We start from the raw sequence: 26,477 nt of genomic DNA, 5'->3' as shown, positions 1-26,477 counted from the left end.
GAGTCGCTAAAACCTCCCTGAGCAACACGCGGAGGTGTTCAAGCTTAAATTTAAATGCTGTAATTTCAGAGTCAGACTGAAGTAACGCCTTCCCTGAATCAGAGAAGTCACCCACAGATAAAAGCTCTCCTGCTTCAACTTCTGCACATTGTGAGGGTATATCAGACATAGCTACTAAAGCGTCAGAAAGCTCTGTATTTGTTCTAGCCCCAGAGCTGTCTCGCTTTCCTTGTAACCCTGGCAGTTTGGACAATACCTCAGTGAGGGTATGATTCATAACTGCCGCCATGTCTTGTAAAGTAAACGCATTGGACGCGCTAGATGTACTAGGCGTCCCTTGAGCGGGAGTTATAGGTTCTGACACGTGGGGTGAGCTAGATGGCATAACCTTCCTTTTGTCAGTCTCAGAAACCAAATCTTTAAAAGCCATAATATGGTCTTTATAACTTATAGAAAGGTCAGTGCATTTGGTACACAGTCTAAGAGGGGGTTCCACAATGGCTTCTAAACATAATGAACAAGGAGTTTCCTCTATGTCAGACATGTTTAACAGACTAGTAATGAGACCAGCAAGCTTGGAAAACACTTTAATAAATGTGAAAAAAGCAATAATAAAAAACCGTACTGTGCCTTTAAGAGAAAAAAAACCTACCACATAAACTGCAAAACAGTGAAAAAAAAGTAGTAAACTCTACGAAATTTTTACAGTGTGTATAAGGGACTAAAGCAGCATTGCACCCACTTGCAAATGGATGATTAACCCCTCAGGCCCAAAAACGAATTAGAAAAACTTAAAACCTGTTAACAAACAGTCAAACACACTGCCACAGGCCTGCTGTGGCTCCTACCTGCCCTTAAAAAAAGAGGTCCTATAAGCCAGAGGACTCCTTCAGGGAAGCTGGATGTCTCCGACTGAAAACGAAAATAGGCCCCTCCCACCATGCACTCAAAGTCAGAGGGCCTTAAAAAAAGTACTCCTAGGAGTAATCTAACAAGACATGTGGAAATTAGGCCCCAAATAAAGATTTATCACCCTCAGAGAAAAAACGTTTTTATTTATAAATCATGCAAACGTTTTTACACTAAGTAATATAGGTTTTAACATGAATATTATCCCTTTTTGCAAGCATGATCCCAGTTGTTGCTAAATCACTGTATCAGGCTTACCTTAAATATACCAGGCACTGTCAGCATTTTCTAGACCTTATCTCTCTAGAAAAAAAATATACTGAACATACCTCAAAGCAGGTAATCTGCAGACCGTCCCCCCAACTGAAGTTTTCTTTCCATACTCTTCAGTTATGTGTGAGAACAGCAATGGACCTTAGTTACAAACCGCTAAGATCATCAAACCTCCAGGTAGAAGTCTTCTTCCAATTTCTGCCTGAGAGTAAAACAGTACAACGCCGGTACCGTTTAAAAATAACAAACTTTTGATTGAAGGTAAAAACTACACTAAGTCACCACATCTCTCTTGATACTTCCTTTCTTGTCGAGAGCTGCAAGAGAATGACTGGGGGTGGCAGTTAGGGGAGGAGCTATATAGACAGCTCTGCTGTGGGTGTCCTCTTGCAGCTTCCTGTTGGGAAGGAGAATATCCCACAAGTAATGGATGAACCCGTGGACTGGATACACCTTTACAACAGAAAATCTCAATTAGGTAAAAAAAACAAAAAAACACTAAAAAAACAAAACAATTATGCAAAAATAAAATATAATGTAACTTTTGCATTAGTGCATTTTGAAACAAGGATGTCTGCTGTCTATTTATTATGGGATAAACAACTGCACCCAATCACAAGAGACTATGGTCTATCAAATCACCCAAGTTGTGTGTGACCACTACTTCCTAACATGCAGTTAGCAGGAGCCTCCATCACAAAGGCACCAAAGCTGCCTCTGCAGACCGAGACCTGTGAGTTTAACTCAAATGGTTAAACACATAGCTAAAATTGAACTCCGACACCGCAACACACTGCAGCTCCTCATTAAGACATAGCTAGTGATTAGTGGAAACAGGCATATACTCCTCGGCTCAATGGGCATGTCCTGCTGAGACACTTTAGCTCTCAAAAGGGAGCTTAAAGGGGCAGTGTACTGTTAAATAGTTTTACCCTTAATGTGTTTAAACTGTGCAGCTGGTATAACAAGTTATTGTATAAAGTGTATAGGAAATGGCTCCATTAGGCAATATTGTTGTATAGGAAATAGCGGTATCTGCTAATTGAAATCACAGCCCAATGAAATGGGCTGAACTTGCAGGGAGAGCATACCTCATTAACACCTCTCTCTGTATTCACAATAAATCCTTTTCTTATCTCAATATACACAGACACAAATACTTAAAGAGAAAAGTAGAAAATTAAGATATTAGTACCTCTCTGTCAAACTGTCACTGGGAGCATGATTGTTTTCTAAAACTTCTTCTTTACATAGCTTTTCTATAACCATTACTTAAAATTGAATTACATTTAGTGTAAATGTGGGGATACAGACGGGTAAAAAACGTCATTCCAATTACTAGTGGGATATTCAACTCTTGGCCAGCAGGAGGAGGCAAAGAGCACCCCAGCAAAGCTTTTGAGTGTAACTTCCCTTACCCATAATCCCCAGTCATTCAGCCGAAGGAAAATGGAAAAAGAAGAAACACAAGGGTATAGAGGTGCCTGAGGTTTAATTTTAAAAAACTGCCGGTTTAGATTTTAAAAAAAGAGGGCGGGGACGTGGACTCTCCATGCCCAGAAAGAAATCAGGTAAGCATAAATTGTTTTCTTTCCTATGGCATGGAGAGTCCACAACATCATTCCAATTACTAGTGGGAACCAATACTCAAGCTAGAGTACACTGAATAAACAGGGAGGGAGAACAAGGCAGGAGGACCTAAACAGAAGGCACCACCGCTTGAAGAACTTTTCTCCCAAAAGAGGCCTCAGCCAAGGCAAAAGTATCAAATTTGTAGAATCTGTGGGAAAAGGTATGCAGAGAGGACCATGTTGCAGCCTTGCAAATATGTTCCACAGAAGCTTCATTTTTTAAATGCCCAAGATGAGGAGAAAGCCCTAGTAGAATGAGTTGTAATTCTCTCAGGAGGCTGCTGTCCAGCAGTCTCATAAGCAAAAGGAATCATACTTCTTAACTAGAGATAAAAAGTGGAAGAAGTGGCTTTCTGACCCTTACACTTTCCAGAGAAAACCACAAACAAGGCAGAAGATTGACGAAAAATTTTAGTTGCTTGTAGGTAAAATTTTAGAGTGCGCACAACATCCAAGTTATGCAAAAGACATTCCTTATGAAAAGGATTAGGACAAAAAGAAGAAACAACAATTTCCTTTTTAACGTTTCGATCCGACACCACCTTAGGGAGAAAACCCAATTTAGAATGAAGGACCGCCTTATCTGCAAGAAAAATAAGGTACAGGGAATCACACTGCAGAGCTGAAAGCTCAGAAACTTTGCGAGAGGAATAAATAGCAAGGAGAAACAAAACATTCCAAGATAATTTTATATCAACAACATGCATCGGCTCAAACTAACCCTGCTGCAAAACTTTAAGGACTAGATTAAGGCTCCAAGGAGGAGCAACAGGTTTAAACACAGGCCTGATTCTGACCAGGTCCTGAACAAAAGCTTGAACAACTGGTAAATCTGCCAGACGTTTGTGTAAACGGATAGACAGTGCAGAAATCTGACCTTTCAGAGTACTGACTGACAAACCTTTCTCCAGGCCATTCTGAAGAAAAGATAAAATTCAGGGAATCCTTACCCGACTCAAGGAAAAACCTTTAGCATCACACCAAAAAAAAGGTATTTACACTATATCTTATGGTAAATCCTGCGAGTAACTGGTTTATGAGCCTGAAGCATAGTATCAACGACCGCTTCCGAAAAAAACAAGTCTAGACAAGACTAACCTTTTAATCTACAAGCAGTCAGGTTCAGAAAATCTAGATCTGGATGGAGAAATGGACCCTGAATTAGAAGGCCCTTCCTCAGAGGGAACCTCCAAGGTGGAAGAGATGACATCTTCACCAAATCCGCAAACCAGATCCTGCGAGGCCAGGCAGGAGCTATTGGAATCACCAACGCTCTCTCCTGCTTGATATGAGCAATGACTCGTGGAAGGAGAACAAACAGAAGAAACAGGTATGCTAACCTTAAATCCCAAGGAACTGCCAGAGCCTCTATCAGTGCGGACTGAGGATCTCTTGACCTTGAGCCGTACGTTGGAAGCTTGGCGTTTTGACGAGGCGCCATCAGATCTAACTCTGGAACCCCTCACCTGAGGGTTATACTGGAGAACACTTACGGATGGAGAGCCCACTCCCCAGGATGAAAACTCCGTCTGCTCAGAAAATCCGCCTTCTTAATTGTCCACTCCTGGAATGTGGATGGCAGGAGACAATTGTGAGCTTCCGCCCACTGCAGAATGCGAGTCACCTCCTTCACGGCCAAGGAACTCTGAGTTCCTCCCTAGTGGTTGATGTAAGCCACTGAGGTGATGTTGTCCGACTAGAATCTGATAAACCGGACTAAAGATAATTGAGGTCAAAGGGTCAAGGCATTGAAGATTGCGTTCAACTCAAGATGTTTATGGGAAGATAAGACTCTTCCCGAGACCACAGGCCCTGAGCTTTAAGAGAACCCCAAAAAGCTCCCCAGCCTGACAGGCTGGCGTCCGTAGTAATAATCACCCAGGAAGGTTTCAGGAAGCAAGTGCCCCGAGACAGATGTTCCTGTGAAATCCACCACAAGAGAGAGTCTCGTTAGGGGGTCCAGATTTATCCTCTGCGATAAATCAGAATGGTCTCCGTTCCATTGACTGAGCATGCAAAGTTGCAGCAGACACAAATGGAACCGAGCAAAGGGAATGATGTCCATGGAAACCACCATCAGACCAATCACCTCCATGCATTAAGCCACTGTTGCACAAAAGGCAGACTGGAGAGAAAGACAAGAAGCTTGGATTTTCTTACGTCCGTCAGGAAAATCTTCATGGACAGAGAATCTATGATTGTCCGTAGGAAACACACTCTTGTAGTTGGAACTAGAGAACTCTTTTCCAAATTCACTTACCACCCGTGGGAACGGAGAAATGACAACATCTCTGTATGAGATTTTGCTAGCTGAAAAGATGACGCCTGAACTAAGATGTCGTCTAGATAAGGAGCACAGCAATTCCCTGGGATCTGATCACTGCCAATAGGGCTCCCAGAACCTTTGTGAATATTCTGGGAGATGTGGCAAGACCAAACGGAAGGGAAATAAACTGGAAATGCTTCTCCAGAAAGGCAAACCTTAGAAACTGGTAATAATCCCTGTGAATAGGAACGTGTAAATACGCGTCCTTCAGATCTTTGATCATCATGAACTGACCATCCTGAACCAATGGAAGAATGGAATAAATAGTTTCCATCTTGAAGGACGGAACCCGGAGGAACTTGTTGAGACACTTTACATCTAGGATGGGATGGAAAGTTCCCTCCTTCTTTGGAACCACAAATAGATGTGAATAGAATCCTAGACCTTGTTCCTCTAGAGCGACTGGTACAATAACTCCCAGGGAGGATAGGTCCTTTATGCAATTTAAGAAGGCCTCCCTCTTTATCTGGTTTGAGGATAGTCTTGACAGGAGAAATCTGCCCCTTGGAGGGCAAGACTTAAATCATATTCTGTATCCCTGTGATACTATCTCCACAGCCCACGGATCTGGGACATTGCGTATCCAAGCCTGACGAAAAAGAGAAAGCCTGCCCCCCACCTGATCCAAAATCATATAGGGGCGGACCCTTCATGCTGATTTAGAGTCAGCCGAAGGCTTTTTGTTTTGCTTTCTCGTATTCCAAGGCTGGCTGGATTTCCAATTGGACCTGGATTGGTCTGGAAGGAGGAGACTTATGTCCTTTAAAGTTGCGAAAGGAACAAAAATAAGTCTGTCGACCTTTGGGTCTATTCTTCTTGTCCTGAGGTAGGAAAGATCCCTTTCCAACCGTAATCTCTGAAATGATATCCGCCAGACCAGGCCCAAACAGAGTTTTACCCTTATAAAGGTAAAGCCAAAAGCTTGGCCTTTGAAGAAACATCAGCCGACCAAGATTTTAACCACAAAGCTCTACGAGCTAGAACAGTGCAGCTAGACAACTTAGCTCCCAGTCTAATTACCTGCATGTTTGGCATCGCAGATAAAAGTATTGGCTAATTTAAGAGCCTTGATCCGATTTTGGATCTCGTCAATCGTAGTCTCCTCTGATATTCAAATCAGACAGGGCATCGCACCAATAAGCTGCTGCTCCCGCAACCGTAGCAATACTTGCCGCAGGTTGCCACTGTATTCCTTGATGGACGTACAGCTTCTTTAAGTAAGACTCTAGCTTCGTATCCATAGGATCCTTAAAGGAACAACTATCCTCTATCGGAATAGTAGTTCTTTTAGATAGAATAGAAATAGCTCCTACCTTAGGCACAGTGCACCATGAGTCATGAATGGAGTCAGCAACAGGAAACATCTTTTTAAAAACAGGGGAAGGGCAACCCCTTCCTTATCCCATTCCTGAGCTATAATTTCAGACCTCTTGTCTGGAACAGCAAAAACATCCTCAGAAGGAGGAGAATCATAAACTCTTAAGTTTAGAAGACTTTTTAGGGTTGACAGGAAACGAAGGTTCAGAGTTATCCAAAGTAGTTAGAACCTCCATCAGTAGTAAACGAAGATGTTCAAGTTTAAATCTGAAATTAAATTCTTCAGATTCACAAGATTGTTTACCCATAGTATCAGTCTCTGAGATTTAACCTTCAGAAGCTACTGAAGTATCCTCATCAGACATCTGAGAAAGGTTGTCTAGTGCAGTTTTAGAGTCAGAAACCTTGCTAACAGATAAATGTTTAGATTTCCTCTTACGCTTACCCGAAAAAGGGAAAGCTGACAAAGACGCAGATATTGCAGAAGTAATCTGAACGGCAAAATCCTCAGGTAAATAAACACCCCCAGGTGGTTGAGAGGACACAGAAGGCACAGAATGAGAAACAATTAAGGCTTGGGACGTTTGAGGAGAAAGCGGAGGCATGTCACGCACAGCATTATCCCGAGACACACTTGGCTCAAAAGGGAGTAATTTGTCTTTAAATGTAAAAGTTTTAGCTAAACATGGGGAACAAAATTGAATTTGCAGGACAATTTGAGCCTCTAAACATAGTAAGCATTTATCAAATGACAGACTGATCTAATTCTGAATCCATAACTACAGAATTCTGCTTTAACCTAATTAGTGAAAAATAAGAGTTTTCAAATTTAGTACAAAATAAAATAAATCTAAGAAGCGACCTCAGATTGCCTAAGGCTCCTACCAGACAGAATTCACAACCCTCTAGCAAGAGGAAGTGAGACACTCCTGCAGAGATCCTCTCCTCTTAGACAAACGATCCGCAGATGATAGAAAAACAAAATCGCAAAGCTGACACTGATCCTCTTCGCAGAACAGTCACACTAAGCTCTGCTCCGATAAAGCGGACGTGCGGTCGTCACGTGAACGGGTAAAAAAACAAAGAAATGTGCCACTTAAGTGTGTGAAAAAGTAAACGGCTTGATAAAGTAAAACCGTTACCTTCAATGTGTCTGTTAAAGTCCAGTAAACGGCTTAAAGTGACAGTCAACCATAGCGTTTTTGAAACGCTACAGTTGACTTTTGAAACAAATAAAGGGCACCTCTTAGCAAAATATTTTTTTGCCATGGGCTGCCGTAGCAGCTATGAACGGGGAACGGTTGAAACGAATAAAGGCACTTTCTGCATGAAGTATCTTATACTTCATGAATGAAAGTGCCCTTTATTTGTTTGAACAGTCAACACTAGCATTTAAAAAATGCTATGGTTGACTTTCACTTTAAAGTAAAACTGTTATTCTAGCCTATGTGTATTATAACCCTTCAATATGTCTCTGTCATAGCTGCCAAAGCCTACATTGCAACAAAGGAAAATCCTTTAAGTCCCCTTAGCCAAGTGAACTCTCTTAAGTCTCTCACTGTGAATAAAAATCTTTGTTTAACACATAGTGTGTCAAACCTGTTCATAAGATGTATCCTTAAAGGACCAGTCAACACTGAATATTTGCATAATCAACTATTGCAAGATACAAGACAATGCAATAGCACTTAGTAAGAACTTCAAATGAGTAGTAGATTTTTTTTCTGACAATTTTAAAAGTTATGTCTTTTTCCACTCCCCCGTACCATGTGACAGCCATCAGCCAATCACAAATGCATACACGTACCATGTGACAGCAATTAGCCATTCACAAATGAATACACACTTATTCTTGCACATGCTCAGTAGGAGCTAGTGACTCAAAAAGTTTAAATATAAAAAGACTGTGCACATTTTGTTAATGGAAGTAAATTGAAAAATTGTTTAAAACTGCATGCTTTATCTGAATAATGAAAGTTTAATTTTGATTGAGTGTCCCTGTAACTAATAAGGATAACTATGTCCCAAAATGGATCCATATGAGGATTAACCTATTAAGTGCTGCTGTCCTTCAGTACATAGAAGGCAAAGGTACTTACCTTAGATCCAGCTGCAGGACAGATAACCACTACTTAGGTGTGACAGGTACTCCCTGTCATGGACCTGTAGGAAAGGAAAGAACAGAGTAACCAACTCTGGCTTTCTATACAGGGGTAGCAAAGTGTTAAAAGTAAAGCAAAGACCACTTCACCGACTTTTACCTGCTAAAAGCCACCACTACTCTTACTAAAGAGATTGACGTGGACAACGCTAGACCCCAATCCTTGCTTACATGGAAAAGTACCCATAAAAGGATAAAATATCTTCAGACACCATATTCGCACATTCTCCATTGACAGAAGCAAAGAGAATGACTGGGGATTATGGGTAAGGGACGTTACATTTAACAGCTTTGCTGGGGTGCTCTTGCCTCCTCCTTCTGGCCAGGAGTTGAATATCCCACTCGTAATTGGAATGACGTTGTGGACTCTCCATGCCATAGGAAAGAAATAGCTATTACAAGGAGCCATCTGGTAAACTTTCCCCTTTGTATAAACAGATACGGAATGTTAGCAATATTTTACAAGGAGTTTAAATCAGCAGTTGTAATGAAGATACTCTATAACTTACTTTTTAATGTAGCACTTCAAGCGACTACTTTAAAACTTTTTTTTTTGTGAGCTAAAGGTTTGAACTGTTCTTCAATCACGGCACTAGCCATATGGCACTCAATTTTTTTGTAGCTAGAGCGCCAATTGGAGAACAGTTCAAAACAAAATTATTTTTTGTAAGCTAATGGTTTGAAGTAGGGAAGGGACACTAATGCAAACATTTTCTTTTTACTCAGAACACTGCATTTTGCTTTAGAATGCCCCTTACATCCTCCAGTTCTGAATCAGTAAAGAAAAAAAGGCTTTCTTATAGCTTCGGAACTGGGTTTTATTTCCCCACAAAGAATATGAAAAATATTGAAAAATGCTGGAAAACCAAGACCTTGCAAAGCCCAAACAAAAGTTCAGGGGGTCGATCCGATAAAAATCGTCGCCTGCAAAAGCCGGCGACGCCAATATTTACGCTGGTTTGGTATCACATATACGGCGTAACCTAGAAGTTACGCGCGTATATTTCTGCCGTCGCCCGTAGTTTTTTGGGCCATAGGCAGGTATACCAAACCAGCGCAGTTCGGTATCCAATATGCAGCGTAAGGACTTACGTGGCGAAAATGGAGAAATCTTACTCCATTTTCACCTCGCCACAAAAAGCAGCCGTAAGAAGCCTTACGCTGACTATTGGAGCCCCGTAACTCCCTAAACTAACTAGAAAAGAAACCTAACGCATGCGCAATGTCTTTCTACCTGTCAACCGCGATCTGCTAAATAAAACCTAACACCTAACGCATGCGCAATGTCTAGCTACCTGTCAACCGCGATCCCCCCCCCCCCGAAATCCCTAATAAAGTTATTAACCCCTAAACCGCCGCTCCCGGACCCCGCCGCCATCTACATAAACTAACCCCCTACTGTGAGCCCCTAAAACCGCCGCAATCTACCTTATCTATCGCCTAATGTGAACACCTAAAACCGCCGCCATCTACCTTATCTATCCCCTAATCTGACCCCTTACACCGCCGCCATCTATATAAAAATTATTAACCACTAATCTAATCCCCCTATACCGCCGCCAGCTACATTAATATTATTAACCCCTAATGTAAGCCCCTTACACCGCCGCCATCTATATTAAAATTATTAACCCCTAATTTAATCTACCTACCCCGCCGCCAGCTATATTAACCCTAAGTATATTATAGTTAATATAGGTATTACATTATATATATTAACTATATTAACCCTAATTATTTTAGGGTTAATATAGTTAATATAGTTACTATAGTATTTATATTAACTATATTAACTCTATCTAACCCTAACACCCCTAACTAAATTTATATTAAATTAATCTAATTCATATTATAAACTAAAATATTCCTATTTAAATCTAAATACTTACCTATAAAATAAACCCTAAGATAGCTACAATATAATTAATAATTACATTGTAGCTATGTTAGGGTTAATATTTATTTTACAGGTAAATTGTTAATTATTTTAACTAGGTCTAATAGCTATTAAATAGTTATTACCTATTTAATATCTACCTAGTTAAAATAATTACCCAATTACCTGTAAAATAAATCCTAACCTAAGTTACAAATACACCTACACTATCAATAAATTAAATAAACTACAAATATCTATCTAAAAATACAATTAAATAAACTAAACTACAAAAAATAAAAAAAAGATTACAAGATGTTTAAGCTAATTACACCTATTCTAATCCCCCTAATAAAGTAATAAAGCCCCCCAAAATAAAAAAAATTGGTTCAGCCAATCGGATTGAACTTGAATCTGATTGGCTGATTCAATCAGCCAATCAGATTTTTCTAACTTAATTCCGATTGGCTGATAGAATCCTATCAGCCAATCGGAATTCGGCGGACGCCATCTTGGATGACGTCATTTAAAGGTACCTCATTCGTCGTTCAGTCGTCGGCCGGGATGGATGCTCCGCGGTGGCGGAGCGAAGAAAGAAGATTGAAGATGCCGCTTCATGGAAGATGCTGCCGGAAGGAAGAAGACTTTGCTGCCGCTTGGAGGAAGACGTCGCCGGAGGAAGAATTCTTCTTTGCCGCTTGGAGGAAGACGTCGCCGGAGGAAGAATTCTTCTTTGCCGCTTGGAGCAAGACATCGCCCAAATCGGAAGAGGAGTTCGGCCCGGTGTGGTGAAGACAAGGTAGGGATATCTTCAGGGGGGTAGTGTTAGGCTTTTTTAAGGGGGGTTTGGGTGGGTTTAGAATAGGGGTATGTGGGTGGTGGGATGTAATGGGGGGGGTATTGTATATGTTTTTAAATGCAAAAGAGCTGAATTCTTTGGGGCATGCCCCACAAAAGGCCCTTTTAAGGGCTGGTAAGGTAAAGAGCTTTGAACTTTTTTTAATTTAGAATAGGGCAGGGAATTTTTTTTTTTTGGGGAGCTTTATTATTTTATTAGGGGGCTTAGAATAGGTGTAATTAGCTTAAACATCTTGTAATCTTTTTTTTATTTTTTGTAATTTAGTTTAGTTTATTTAATTGTATTTTTAGATAGATATTTGTAGTTTATTTAATTTATTGATAGTGTAGGTGTATTTGTAACTTAGGTTAGGATTTATTTTACAGGTAATTGGGTAATTATTTTAACTAGGTAGATATTAAATAGGTAATAACTATTTAATAGCTATTAGACCTAGTTAAAATAATTAACAATTTACCTGTAAAATAAATATTAACCCTAACATAGCTATAATGTAATTATTAATTATATTGTAGCTATCTTAGGGTTTATTTTATAGGTAAGTATTTAGATTTAAATAGGAATATTTTAATTAATAATATTAATATTAGATTTATTTTAATAAGAGTTTAGTTAGGATGTTAGAGTTAGATAGGGTTATTATACTTAATATATATATATATAATATAATAACTATATTAACTATATTAACCCTAATATAATTAGGGTTAATATAGTTAATATAGCTGGCGGCTGTGTAGGGGGATTAGATTAGGGGTTAATACATTTATTATAGGTGGCCGCGGTGTAGGGGGATGTAGATTGTAGGCAAAAGAGCAGTTTACTTTGTGACAAAGCCCCGCCAAAAGCCCTTTTAAGGGCTGGCAAAAGAGCTGTTACTTTGGGGCATGCCCCGCAAAAAGCCCTTTTAAGGGATGGCAAAAGAGCTGTTACTTTGGGGCAATGCCATGCAAAAAGCCCTTTTCAGGGCTATTTGTAGGGTTAGACTTAGGTTTAGTGGTAGGGATAGTTTAGTATTTTAGGGGTTGAATAATTTAATATAGATGGCGGCGGGGTAGGGGGATTAGATTAGGGGTTAATAATTTTAAAATAGATAGCGGCGGGGTAGGGGCTCACTTTAGGGGATAGGTAAGGTAGATGGCGGCGGTGTTAGGGGCTCACTTTAGGGGGTTATACATTTAATATAGCTGGCGCCGGTTTAGGGGTTAATAACTTTATTAGGTAGCGGCGGTTAAGGGGTTAATACATATTTTATTGTTAGGCTAGTGAGGGGGGATAGCGGATAGAGGGTTAGACGTGTCGGGCTATGTTAGGGAGGCGTGTTAGACGTGTCGGGCTATGTTAGGGATGCGTGTTAGACAGTGCGGGTGATTTAGACTTTAGTCAGGTTTTATAGGCGCCGGCAGTTTCTAACGCCAGAAATTTGTACTTACGCAGATTTCTGGACATCGCTGGTTTGTCAGACTTACGGCACGTTAGCATCTGACGGCGCCATATATGGGATAGCTCGAGTTGCGAGCTGAAACTGCAGGCGACGCCGGTTCCCTCGCTTGCGCCGCAAACTGCGATCTATATCGGATCGCGCCCCAACATTTTAAATATAACCTGGTTACAACCACTTCAGCTATACCACATTTTTACTGCACGAGTGGCTTGCTGTATTCAGTTTCTCTGTGTTAAGCAAGTTTCTCTGTTTAAGTATAGAGGTGGAGAACTAAGGGAGTTTTTAATTTGTTTGCAGGGTAATGTGTGCAGTTTTAAAAATCTATTTAAGCTTGCTTTTAACTGACTCATTTCTCCCCCCCCCCACCCATGCTAGGTGTGTATGTAATTTGGGGAGGGATTAGTTTCATCTGTGAGGCTTGCTGCATTCAGTTTCTCTGTGTTAGATATAGAGTTAGAGAACTCAGGGAGTTAGGGCAAATAAGGAGTTGGAGTAACTAAGGGCGAGTATACATTTTTAAGTTAAACCTTTTAAGTAAAAATGTGTGAAAATCTCATTCAGTGTAGAGCTCGCCATATGTTTGCATCACTGGAGAAGCCACTTCAAGGATCACATACCTGTGGCAAGTGTGAGCATATAGTCTCTTTAGAAGCTCGTATTAGAGTTCTGGAGGAACGCATTGCAACACTGGGTGATATTCAGAAACTTGAAAGGGAAATGGATATGACTGAGCAGCTTGTTCATGGTTCTGGAAGCGGGAATAGAAACTATTCAGATGGGGACACCCCGGGAAGTAGCTGGTCACAGTAAAAAGGGAAGTAAAGGTAAGAGGAAGAGACAGCACCGATTGGCTAAAATGCAAGTCTGTCAATAGAACTGAAATAATGGGGCAGTCTGCAGAGGCTTAGAAACAAGGTAATAACAGAGGTAAAAAGTATATTAATATAAGTGTTTGTTATGCAAATCTTGGGAATAGGTAATTAAGGGATTATCTATCTTCTTAAAATAAAACTTCTGGTATAGACTGTCCATTTAAGGGACTCAGAATAGCTGAAGATTTAAAATCATAGATAAATAACTGGATAAAAGAATGGGAGCAATACTCTGATTTTACAAAGGTAATCAGTGGCATTCCCTCAGGGATCAATACTGGGCCCTGTTCTTTTTAATATTTTTATTAATGACTTGGAGCAAGAAATAAATAGCAACATCTCTATTTTTGCACATCATACAAAGTTGTGTAAGGTCATTAGGTCAGTGCAGGATGAAATTGCTTTACAAGGGGATCTACAAAAATTAGAAGAATGGGCAGGTAAATGGAAAATTAGATTTAATACTGGAAATGCAAGGTTCTACATTTTGGAAGTAAAAATAAGCAGGCAACCTATTATTTAAATGGGACTAGACTAGGCAAAACAGATGAGGAAAGGGATTTGGGAGTAGTAATAGATACAAGTTAACGATAGGTGCTCAAGGCAGGATAACAGCTTCTAAGGCTAATAAGATACTAGCATGTATTAAAAGAGGCATTGATGCAAGGGAGGAAAACATAATTCTGTCACTATATAAATCCCTGATAAGACTTTACTTTGAGTATGGAGTGTAGTTCTGGGGACCAAGCTAAAAAAAAAAAAAAAATACATTACAGACTTAGAAAAAGTTTAAAGAGGGGCCACAAAACTAATAAGTGGAATGTACACTTTAGCCATACTGGGTCTGTTTTCTCTAGAAAAAGGGTGCTTGAGAGGTGACATGATTACTTTATATAAATATATTCAAGGCCCATATACAGAGTTGGCGGAAGCTCTGTTTATTCCAAGAAAATTTTTGTGACAAGGTCACAATTTAAAGGGACAGTCAAGTAAAAAAAAAACAAAAAAAAAAACTTTCAAGATCTAAATAGGGAATGTAATTTTTAACAATTTCCCAATTTACTATTACCAATTTTGCTTTGTTCCCTTGGTATTCTTAGTTGAAAGCTAAACCTAGGAGGTTCATATGCTAATTTCTTAGACTTTAAAGACTGCCTCTAATCTAAATGTATTTTGACCACTAGAGGGCATGAGTTCATGTCTTTCATATAGATAACATTAAGCTCATGCACGCAAAGTGACCTAGGAGTGAGCACTGATTAGTTAAAATGCAAGTCTGTCAAAAGAACTGAAATAAAGGTGTAGTCTGCAGAAGCTTTAGATACAAGGTAATTACAGAGGTAAAACGTGTATAATAACTGTGTTGGTAAGGCACAACTAGGGAATTGTTAAGAATACCAAGAGAACAATGCAAAATTGGTAATAAAAGTAAATTGGGAAGTTGTTAAAAATGACATTACCCATATAGATCATGAAAGGTTTTTTTGGACTTGACTGTCCCTTTAAATTTAAATTAAAGGGACAGTCAAGTCCAAAAAAACCTCATGATCTAAATGGGGAATGTAATTTTTAACAACTTCCCAATTTACTTTTATTACCAATTTTGCTTTGTTCTCTTGGTATTTTTAGTTGAAAGTTAAACCTAGGAGGTTCTTATGCTAATTTTTTAGACTTTGAATACTGCCTCTAATCTAAATGCATTTTGACCACTAGAGGGCATTTGTTCATGTCTTTCATATAGATAACATTAAGCTCAAGCACGCGAAGTGACCTAGGAGTGAGCACTGATTAGCTAAAATGCAAGTCTGTCAAAAAAACTGAAATAAAGGTGCAGTCTGCAGAAGCTTAGATACAAGGTAATTACAGAGGTAAAATGTGTATAACCACGTTGGTTATGCAAAACTGGGGAATGGGTAATAAAGGGATTATCTTTCTTTATAAAGAACAACAATTCTGGTGTTGACTGTCCCTTTAAGGCTGGAGGAAAGGAGATCTAATCTCCAGCAATGTAAAAATGTTTTCACTGTAAGAGCAATCAAATTGTAGAACTCATTACCTGAGGAGGTAGTAAATGTCAATACCTTAGATACATTTAAAAATGGTTTAGATACATTTCTGGCTAGAAATAGAATTAAGGGATATGTTTGCTTGTGTTAAATTAGCTACTTTTTTAATGGGATTATTTCAATTCAACTGGAGCTTTTATTGTAAGTATATTAAAGGGACACTGAACCCAATTTTTTTTCTTTCGTGATTCAGATAGAGCATGCAATTCTAAGCAACTTTCTAACTTACTCCTATTATCAATTTTTCTTCATTCTCTTGCTATCTTTATTTGAAAAAGAAGGCATCTAAGCTTTTTTATTAGTTCAGACCTCTGGACAGCACTTTTTTATTGGTGGATGAATTTATCCATTAATCAGCAAGAACAACCCAGGTTGTTCACCAAATATGGGCCGGCATCTAAACTTACATTCTTGCATTTCAAATAAAGATACCAAGAGAATGAAGAAAATTTGATAATAGGAGTAAATTAGAAAGTTGCTTAAAATTTCATGCTCAATCTGAATCACAAAAGAAAAAATGTGGGTTCAGTGTCCCTTTAAGATTTGTACAGGTTAAACTTGGACTGCTGTCTTTTTAACCTCATCTACTATTTTACTATGCAAAGGCACTTTCTCACTCATTCCACCAAAAAAAATTAACGAGTTGTCAAATTTGACACGTCATCCAGTCTCATTTGTATAATTAAATTAATGTTGTTTCAAACAAGGATAATTAAGTCTGTGTAACCACTGTATATGAACGGACATTAAAACCAGTCAAAAGGGACCATAAACACCTTGTAATTAGAAGACATTTCTGTTGTGTTGCTATAGAATAACAAGTCTTTTTTAAATCATTTTATTGAATGGGAGAAATAAAATATAACAAATGATGTCACTTGTATTAATTAAAATGTTCAGATAGTATTTGACAAAGACACAAAAGAAAAAGGTACAGTTTCAGTATCTTCAAAACTATTCAAGCAAATCATTCATCTACTTTAAAAATCTATATATAGATCTCCCTCCCTCCTATAAAAAAAAATAAACACAATTTAAAGAAAATTTCCTGGAAGTCGGATAACAGTTTGACTGTGTTATTGATTTAAAATAGGTGGAGTTACAAAATGAATAAATAATCTGAATATGGGTTTCTAATGGAAGACATGATCACTTTTTCCCCATTTAGAAACAAAAAAAGGTCTTCATTTTATTCTCTGTAAATATCAATAGATCATTTTGTTCTACTATGAAAAACAAGGGCTGTTCTTATTCTTCCATGACCGAAGAATCATTTGTCTTGCTAATAGTATTGCTATATTAATTAAATGTTTGATCTTGTAAGTAGAATCCTTAAGCAAGAAAAAAATATGGTATTTAATTAATCTAATTTTAGTCACCAGGAATTTATTTATCCAAAACGCTATTGTAACCAAACTTTTTGTAGATTAGATCATAGCCAAAAGCAGTGTAATAAGTCTACATCTGGAGCACTACAACTGGAACATACAGCTTTTTCTCTAGGATACTATTTTGATCGTATAGCAGGTATAATTATATGATCTGCTCATCGGTCTCATATGCACTTCTTTCCAAGATATAGAGGTGGTATTTTTTTGCAACTAGAGAGAAGCTATTCTTAAAGTCATCAAAATCCCTTATCCATTTTTGATACAAGTTTATCAGATCAAGATGGCCAAGGTTTGAAATAAAAATTTTATATAAGAGGGATATGGAATGATAACCGGTTTCAACCAATTTAATCGCTGGTACCAAAAAAAACTATTCTTCTCAAAACATCTTTTATTAGTTAAATAATGTCTCACTTGTAAGTTGGCAAACAATTTAATACATCTTTAGTCGAATTCTTGAGCCAGATTTAAAAAAAAAAGATTTAATTGCTTTAATTTGCTTACAAACCTTAAACCTGTTTGATGCCACATCTTAAACACCTTAGATCTAAACCCTTTAAATTAGGGATTACCATTAATTGGTAAAAAAAAATGGAGACAGAGTTATCAATTTGAAGCCTTTTACAACATTTATTTCAGGCCTGTGCTATATTAGAAATTGTGTATCTAAGAATAATGTTTTTAGAATTATCAATATAGGGGATATGGAGTAAAACTTTGAGTGAGTGAGTAAGGAGAAATCAAAAACACAAGTCAATGTTTTTTAACAAAAACCCTTAACTTAATATAATTATTTTTCATAATGAAGCAAATTAGATGAGAAGTACATTGGAAAGTGATTTAAAATGTTATGCATACAATTTGTGTTTCATGACCCTTTCAATATGAGGTATACCATCCATTTTAACATACAGTGAATACCCCCACATAGGTAAAAATGTTTAAGCATGCAATTAAGCATTTGAAATATAAAGTAGTACAATATTTTGGTATGTTGCCTTATACACAAATACATGTGGTTAAAGTGACATGAAATCCAAAGTTTTTCTTTCATGCTTTAGATAGAGAATATCATCATTTTGAAAAGGGTTGCACGGATACAATTTTTTTTTTTTTTAAGACCTAGTATAAGTACCGATACTTTTTATTAAATACTCAACAAAAAAAATTACTGATACTTTATTTTATGCAATGACAGTTTACCAAGCACAATACAGACTAATGATTTAAGATCGCTTCTTTATAATTATGAACTGTATCTCAAAAGACATTTTGAAATAATAAAACAGTTTTATGTGCTTGTCACAAAGTTCACAGAACATGTTTATAAATAAAAATATTACAATAACATAATAACAGCAATAAATAACTGCTGCAGCAGCTGGGGCTGGAAAGCTACAATTTAAAGGGGCGATTACTGGATGCAATTGGGTTGTAGGGTGCCTATATAACTCATCAATCTGACATTGGTACTTAAAGGGACACTGAACCCAAATTTTTTCTTTCACGATTCAGATAGAGCATGAAAATTTAATCAACTTTCTAATTTACTCCTATTATCAATTTTTAAATCGTTATCTTGCTATCTTTATTTCAAAAGCAGAAATGTAATTCTTAGCAGCCAGACCATTTTAGGTTAAGCACCATGGATAGCGTTTGCTTATTTTAGGCTTACATTTACCCACCAATAAGCAAGCATAACCCAGGATCTAAACCAAAAATGGGCCGGCTCATATGCATCACATTTCTGTTTTTCAAATAAAGATAGCAAGAGAACAAAGAAAATTGATAATAGGAGTAAATTAGAAAGTTGCTTAAAATTGCATAATCTATCTGAATCCTGAAATAAAAAAAAAATTGGGTTTAGTGTCCATTTAATACAAAGTAATATAATTTAATTCTATAAATAATATTGGGGGAAGGAGTATCCCAGTAATCCACTTTGAGAAAAATGGGGCATTTGCATTCTACTGACTTAACAGAAAATAGGGCTGGTCTTCATATTTTTCCAGGGGTGCTTTTTATTCCCAGTCCAGCCCTGGCTAAGGATGTTCCTCAGAGTACAGTATGTTTTGAGCATAATTGTGCAAGATGAGAACTAGCAGTATAACAGGCAATCTAGCAATTAGAATCATTTTTCAAAAGTTAGTGACAAGTTCTTATTAAGGAACAGAAGCATCTCTGCATGTTCAGCTATAAATCTGTTTCTGCTATCAGTAAGGACAAATGACGCTAAGCTGAACAGTCTTTAACTTTTCACACAACTGCATGGTTCATAAAGATATTTTTGGGTCATTGAATCCCAGTTTATTAACTGCCCAGTACTTCAGGTTTTTGGAGCACTGCGTTGACGTACAATAATACAAATAACTGCAATTTGTATTGACAGAACAGAAGTGAACAATTTTTAGTTAAGTCTCCATTCCAGCTTAAAATGAAATGGGAATATGCAGTTTGAAAAACGGCACAAGATGGCGTATGGGTAGGAATTGGAGGTATCGGTTTAAGTATCGGTGCATTTGCATGAGTACTCATGCAAATACTTGGTATCGGCACCGATACCGACACTAGTATCGGTATTGATGCAACCATAATTTTAAACAACTTTCCAATTTACTTCTATTATCTATTTTGCTTCCTTCTCTTAGTATCATGAGGCATACATGTGCATCCACCAATCAGCAGCTCCTGAGACTATCTAGATATGAATTTCAACAGAGCATGACAAGAACACGAAAAAAAAAAAATAGAAATAAATTGGGAAAGTTGTTTAAAATTGCATGCTTTCTCTGAATCACAAAAGAAAAAAATTGGGTTTCATGTCCGTTTAATTATTCTATAGGATTCCAGTGCATTTTATGTATCTTATGTTCCCCAATAACATAATCTGACACATTTTAAAGTAAATTCAAATACATATTGAAACAAAATTCATTATTAATGTAATGGTTGGAGTTATCAAATATAACTATACAAAGCTATTATTTAATTGGAGAATGACGTAGGTACTTAGAAATGATCCTATGGCATATGGAGCAACCAACCACATCTCTCCTTAAAAAGAATGAGTATGCACAAACAAAACAAAGATTACTGGATCTATCTGAGGCACTTTCAGCCTTTCCATATGGTGCTGGTGGACTACATCTGGTTTGGTTTCCAATAACTAGACTGAACAAACAAGCTTGATCCAAAAAGCATTCCATAGAAGCCAGACAAAATTTTGAAAAATGCTGATTGTGTCTATAGAAAAATAAGTGCCGTTGTGCTATTTATATCCTCTAAGTGCTCTTCTCTGGATATGAGAGTTTGCTTTTAAATTAATAAATGCAGTCTTGTATCCAGATTAAACTTATGTCTTAGCATGCACAAAGGTGTACCAGCATATGCTCAAAGGTTCTCTGTCATTTTTCTATGAAGAACTTTTACAAACACATTTTTCTGTGCATTACAAATTTACTTTTAAATCCCTTTAGGATGCAACATTCTCTCTCTGTAAATCCCAACACATACACTAGTATGATAATCAGAATGTTTAGAATGTAGAAAAACATCTCACATCTGTTTTTTGACAAGGGCATATATTAATATGAATGCTTTTTGTTGTAGAATATGTCAGAATACAAAACCTCTATATAGCTTTGCAATAATCTGATGCTATGTAGAGCGGTTTTGTTCTGATAAAAAAAGCCATTTTTACCTTTGTGATCTCTTCAAGGCTGTTGCATCTTTTGGAGGCAAAAAGACTTGGATGCAAGTAGTCACCTCCCTCATCATCATCATCCTCATCCTCATCTTCATAATCACCTGTGTTTGCAAAAGTTCCTGAGGACAAAATATATTAAACAAAAAGCATGTCATATTTTTTTTCTTTTAAAAAAGCTGTAAAACAAAACACTGCATGGTTAAATAAGACCTTTTAAAATGATAAACTTGAGGATATTTTATATCGAAAAGGTGTAGTTATCTATCCTTTCTTTAAAAAAAAAAAAGGAATATAATCCAAAATTTTAGAAAAACAAAACTAGAGATTAAATCCACAATGCAGAAATCTGACCACTCCTCTAACTACTTTTAAGGTGGCTTCCTTAATTGATCTTCTCAGTATTTCCTTTACAGGACAGATACTTATAGAAGTAATCCTGGTACGTGTTACCTAATACTCTACAGGTAAGATGAGTTCCAAACAATGCAACAATCGAGTGATAACATTTTTTTATTCTGCCATCATATTTATTGTGACATAATAGAATTCCCTTTATTTCAAACATTGCTGATGAGGATTGTCGGACATCTAAATTGTAAAGAAAATGGAATGCGCTGGGAATCTTCCAGACTGCCTCTTGAGATGCTCTAATCGGAACCATTTAAAAAAAAAAATGGTATAATACTCTGCCCATCTTGCACATAAGAGATATAAGTTTAAATTCCCTCTCAGTGGCTTTGACAACTGGTTAATAACGTATGGGAAAAAAGCATCTTTTTGCAAAAATGTATACAGTTTTATTTTTTTCTATTTTCATTTGTGTTTAATGGCCCAGAATAATCAATGAGAAAAACTATTCTCTTCCGAAGTGAGTTCTGGCAGCATATATCTTATGAAGAGTTGAAAGTAATAACCTTGTTTATTTTGGCAAAGAAGAGTATTTAAAGGGACATAACCCAAATGCTATATCACTTGCAAGTGATGCAGCATAACTGTAAATAGTGGACAAAAAAAATTCACCTGAACATCTCTATGTAAAAAAGGAAGATGTTTTACCTCAAAAAGTCTTCAGCTTACAATAGTAAGTGTGCTGTAGACAGTTATCCTTCAGCTACTGTCAGCTGCATGTTGGGGGGGGGGGAATAAACAGCCAATCAGCTTCATCAGTGCGGTTGTCCCATTTTGCTTTAGTGTGAACTCATGAGATTTCACTAAAATCTCGGAATATTTCATAGTCAACTTCCTTAAAGTGATGGTAAAGTCAGCGTATCAACTAAGTGGCATTTGATTAATCTGTCAAATATAATAGTACTTTCACTCATCGGTGTATATGTAATGTGTATAACGAATAGTGAATACCTTAACAAAATGTTGAAATTTTTTTGCAGCCGCTGCAATCTTATTCCGAAAATAAGATACTTTGTGTCTGCAAGACTCCAATGAATCTAGGGCATGTACATCACTTTATGCTGTTTAGAAAACAGCGATGCAGTAAATCTTGATCGCATGCGTTCTGCGATTAAGGGGTGTGTTGTGGTGTTCCAAAGGCACCGGCTGGCCACATTGTAAACGGGTGAAGCTAAAAACCTGCCTTAATAAAATAAAAATGACAGAAAAAAGTCGGGCGGAGGAACGGCGCAAAAAATGTCAACATCTGTTAAGGTATTCACTCATAATTATACACATTACATATACACTGATAAATAAAAGTACTATTATATTTGACAGATTCATCGAATGCCGTAAAGTTGATACGCTGACATTACCATCACTTTAAAATGAAGAGTGAAATAACATGACTGTGTCTGCACATGATAGATTAATGCTCCCTTGCAAGTCCTAGGGCAAGCATCCCGATTGTGTGCTTAAAGTCCACTTATAATGGGATGTGGCTACTGAAGAAATTTTGAAGTAAAATATCTTGCTTTTTTACAGATGTTTATGTGATTTTTCTAGTCAGCTTTTTACAACTATGCTGCATCACTTTCAAGTGCTTCAACATTTGGGTATCATGTCCCTTTAAATATTTTCTCAGGGACCTGTAAATGCTTTCTGACCTAGAAGATTGTTCCATGTAGATTTATGTAATATAAATCAGAAACTGTGTTTACTGTTATACTAGTTTAAGTAAATATTTGAGTTTCTAAACCTAAAGTGCTTTTAATGAAATTAGAAATTGCAGAACTTCAATATGCAGAACAGTTTAAAGTTTAGTCACATAATTTACATCAGCATTCAGTGAAATCTGAGCAAAATTTCCTCCAAAAATAGATACAATAAATCCAGTGCAATTATTTTAACATTCCAAGTATTTTTTTTCCCCCAGAGGAAAGAATTATTTTTCAGTACAATATTTATACTCGATTATAAAAAAAAAAAAAAAGGCAAAACAAGGCTATATAAAGTATAAAGGCAATGTAATTTAAAGCCCACTCTCTTTCTAGAGCCCAGATCAAGTCTCTTATTTATTTGCTTTTGAGGCAGGAATATCTTGGTGTCCAAACAGGCTATCTGAACAGGCTGTTCCAAACTAATCTGACAAATTGTTGTTTATAAGTGTTGCTTAAATAGGAAGAATAGTGCAGTAAGACCTCTGGTTCTCATTTACAATAATGGATGATGTATTTTCTGTGCACATGCCCTGTGTGATATCACAAGCATTTGCATGCAAGCATATAAAATAGGGGGAAAATTATGGCACCCATTGTGACTCCTGCCTAAAGCCTACCCAAGATCCTGAAAACTGGTCTAATTCCAGATGCCTCTCATTTGTCTTCTAACATTATCAGTCAGCCAACTAGGCCTACTGAGATAACCTCACTTTTTCCCACCTCCTCTCCTTTTTTCCCACCTCCTCTCCCTCTTCCCCCCTCTCCCCCCCGGCACTCGCCCTTTACATTCCAAACCCTTGCACGTGAGACACAGCTTGCTCAACAAACATGGTGAATCAGCGGTCTAAAGCTAGACCGCACCCGATAGAACTCCTAACCATTAATGCAAAGGGAATCAATAGCCCTTCTAAGCGCTCCATCATGCTAAAAGATATGCAAAGGCGGGGAGGCAACATAATCTTTGTGCAAGAGACACACTTCACACTAGGTCACGAACCTAAATGGTATAGTCGATCCTACCCAATCGCCCATTTTGCATCCGGACCAGGTCAAAAGAACGGGGTGGGAATCCTATTTAGCGCAGACACACCGTTCCAATTATCCCAAAAATATTCAGACCCTGAGGGCAGATGCCTAATCCTCACGGGTTTCCTGCACGGCAGACCTCTCACTCTGGCCAATTTATACTGCCCCAACACGGCCCAGCACCTCTTCCTTCAGAGAGTCGCTCGGAAACTTTTAGAAATGCAAACTGGAGTACTGTTCCTGGGGGGAGATCTGAATGCTCCCCTCAGCCCCATCCTCGACACCTCCAGTGGCCTTTCCAGCACTCCGCATAAAACACTTAAGCGTATGACTGCCTCCCTGTCAGAGCTTGGACTTCATTACATTTGGCGCACGCATCACCCGGCCGATCGTAACTACACATTCTACTCTTACCCGCATCGTAAGTATTCCAGAATTGACTACTTACTTACGGATACTATGGGCCTAACTATCACCAAGGCCAGTAAAATTCACTCGATCACCTGGTCCGATCATGCACCGGTGAGCTGCTCAATTCAATGGCCAAGTGTGCCTATTACACCTTTTATCTGGAAGCTTGACGATACCCTCCTTGATGACCCGGTGTTTGACGCCGACTTAAGGAGAGAAATGGCTGAGTTTTTCCGTCTCAACACAAATGTAGGAGTGGAGAGGTCCACTGTTTGGGAAGCACATAAGTGCACCATGAGAGGCCTGCTAATCGAAAGGAAGGCAAGGCTCAGGAAAATGAGGAAAGAGTGTTACAACACTCTATTATCACAAGTAGAAACAGCAGAACTGTTTCATAAAGAACATCCAAGAGATGACTCGGGGATGACAGTGTTAGTGCTAGCTAGGAACAACTTGCTGCATTTTTTGCAGGAGGACTACCAAAAACAGGCCCTTATCCTACGTCAGCTATACTTTGAACAGGGTGACAAACCTGGAAGATTATTGGCTAGAGCAATAAATAGGAGAAAGCTCAAAGCCTTTGTCCATCATATGACCGGCCATGATGGTAAGCCCGCAGCAGACGCTAACTCAGTGGCAGAGATATTCCGGAGTTACTATGAGTCTCTTTATAATTTGAGAAATCCGGTCGGGGTCGCAAACGCCCCACTTTCATTGCAGCGACTTGAGGAGGAGACTCGTGTCTACCTTGAGTCCGTTGACCTCCCGACACTCGAGGAGAGGGACAGAGAACTCTTGGACTCCCCGATTACTAGGGAAGAAATCCAGAAGGCTGTCAAAGACCTCCCAGCAGGGAAAAGCCCAGGACCCGACGGGTTTGGACTCAAGTATTATAAAAAATACGCTGAGATCCTTGTCCCCGTGTTAACGGACCTTTTCTCCACCTTGTCAAACACCCCTGAGCTCCCTAAAACTATGCTTGAGGCCCATATAGCGGTCATTCCCAAACCCGGGAAACCTACTGACAAACCTGAGAACTATAGGCCGATATCGCTGTTGAATTCGGATGTAAAGATCCTAGCAAAAGTACTGGCAGCGCGTTTAAACAGGCTACTCCCTGATCTGGTCTCTGCTGACCAGGTCGGCTTTATACCGGCCCGGGAGGCTAGAGACAACACTCTTAAAATACAGCAGATGATAACTCATGCACACCTCCATAATCTGCCACTTTCTCTGGTCACTACCGACGCAGAAAACATAATTTATGTAAGAACTTACCTGATAAATTCATTTCTTTCATATTAACAAGAGTCCATGAGCTAGTGACGTATGGGATATACATTCCTACCAGGAGGGGCAAAGTTTCCCAAACCTTAAAATGCCTATAAATACACCCCTCACCACACCCACAAATCAGTTTAACGAATAGCCAAGAAGTGGGGTGATAAGAAAAAGTGCGAAGCATATAAAATAAGGAATTGGAATAATTGTGCTTTATACAAAAAAATCATAACCACCACAAAAAAGGGTGGGCCTCATGGACTCTTGTTAATATGAAAGAAATGAATTTATCAGGTAAGTTCTTACATAAATTATGTTTTCTTTCATGTAATTAACAAGAGTCCATGAGCTAGTGACGTATGGGATAATGACTACCCAAGATGTGGATCTTTCCACACAAGAGTCACTAGAGAGGGAGGGATAAAATAAAGACAGCCAATTCCTGCTGAAAATAATCCACACCCAAAATAAAGTTTAACAAAAAAACAAAAGCAGAAGATTCAAACTGAAACCGCTGCCTGAAGAACTTTTCTACCAAAAACTGCTTCAGAAGAAGAAAATACATCAAAATGGTAGAATTTAGTAAAAGTATGCAAAGAAGACCAAGTTGCTGCTTTGCAGATCTGGTCAACCGAAGCTTCATTCCTAAACGCCCAGGAAGTAGATACTGACCTAGTAGAATGAGCTGTAATTCTTTGAGGCGGAGTTTTACCCGACTCAACATAGGCAAGATGAATTAAAGATTTCAACCAAGATGCCAAAGAAATGGCAGAAGCTTTCTGGCCTTTCCTAGAACCGGAAAAGATAACAAATAGAC

General features: G+C 38.2%; 1 protein-coding gene across 3 annotated transcripts in view; it reads right to left on the bottom strand.

Moving 5' to 3' along the window:
• The window catches only part of SFSWAP (splicing factor SWAP), a 589,383-nt gene that overhangs the window by 508,960 nt on the left and 53,946 nt on the right, over positions 1-26,477 (bottom strand). For all 3 annotated transcript variants that reach the window (XM_053701863.1, XM_053701864.1, XM_053701865.1), the window contains one exon: positions 20,826-20,950. In XM_053701863.1, the coding sequence (XP_053557838.1) occupies positions 20,826-20,950 (125 nt within the window). The remainder of the gene's footprint in view (positions 1-20,825; positions 20,951-26,477) is intronic.

Source organism: Bombina bombina, chromosome 2, assembly GCF_027579735.1.
Source record: "Bombina bombina isolate aBomBom1 chromosome 2, aBomBom1.pri, whole genome shotgun sequence".
NCBI lineage: Eukaryota > Metazoa > Chordata > Amphibia > Anura > Bombinatoridae > Bombina > Bombina bombina.
This window is presented reverse-complemented; position numbering and strand designations above follow the sequence as displayed.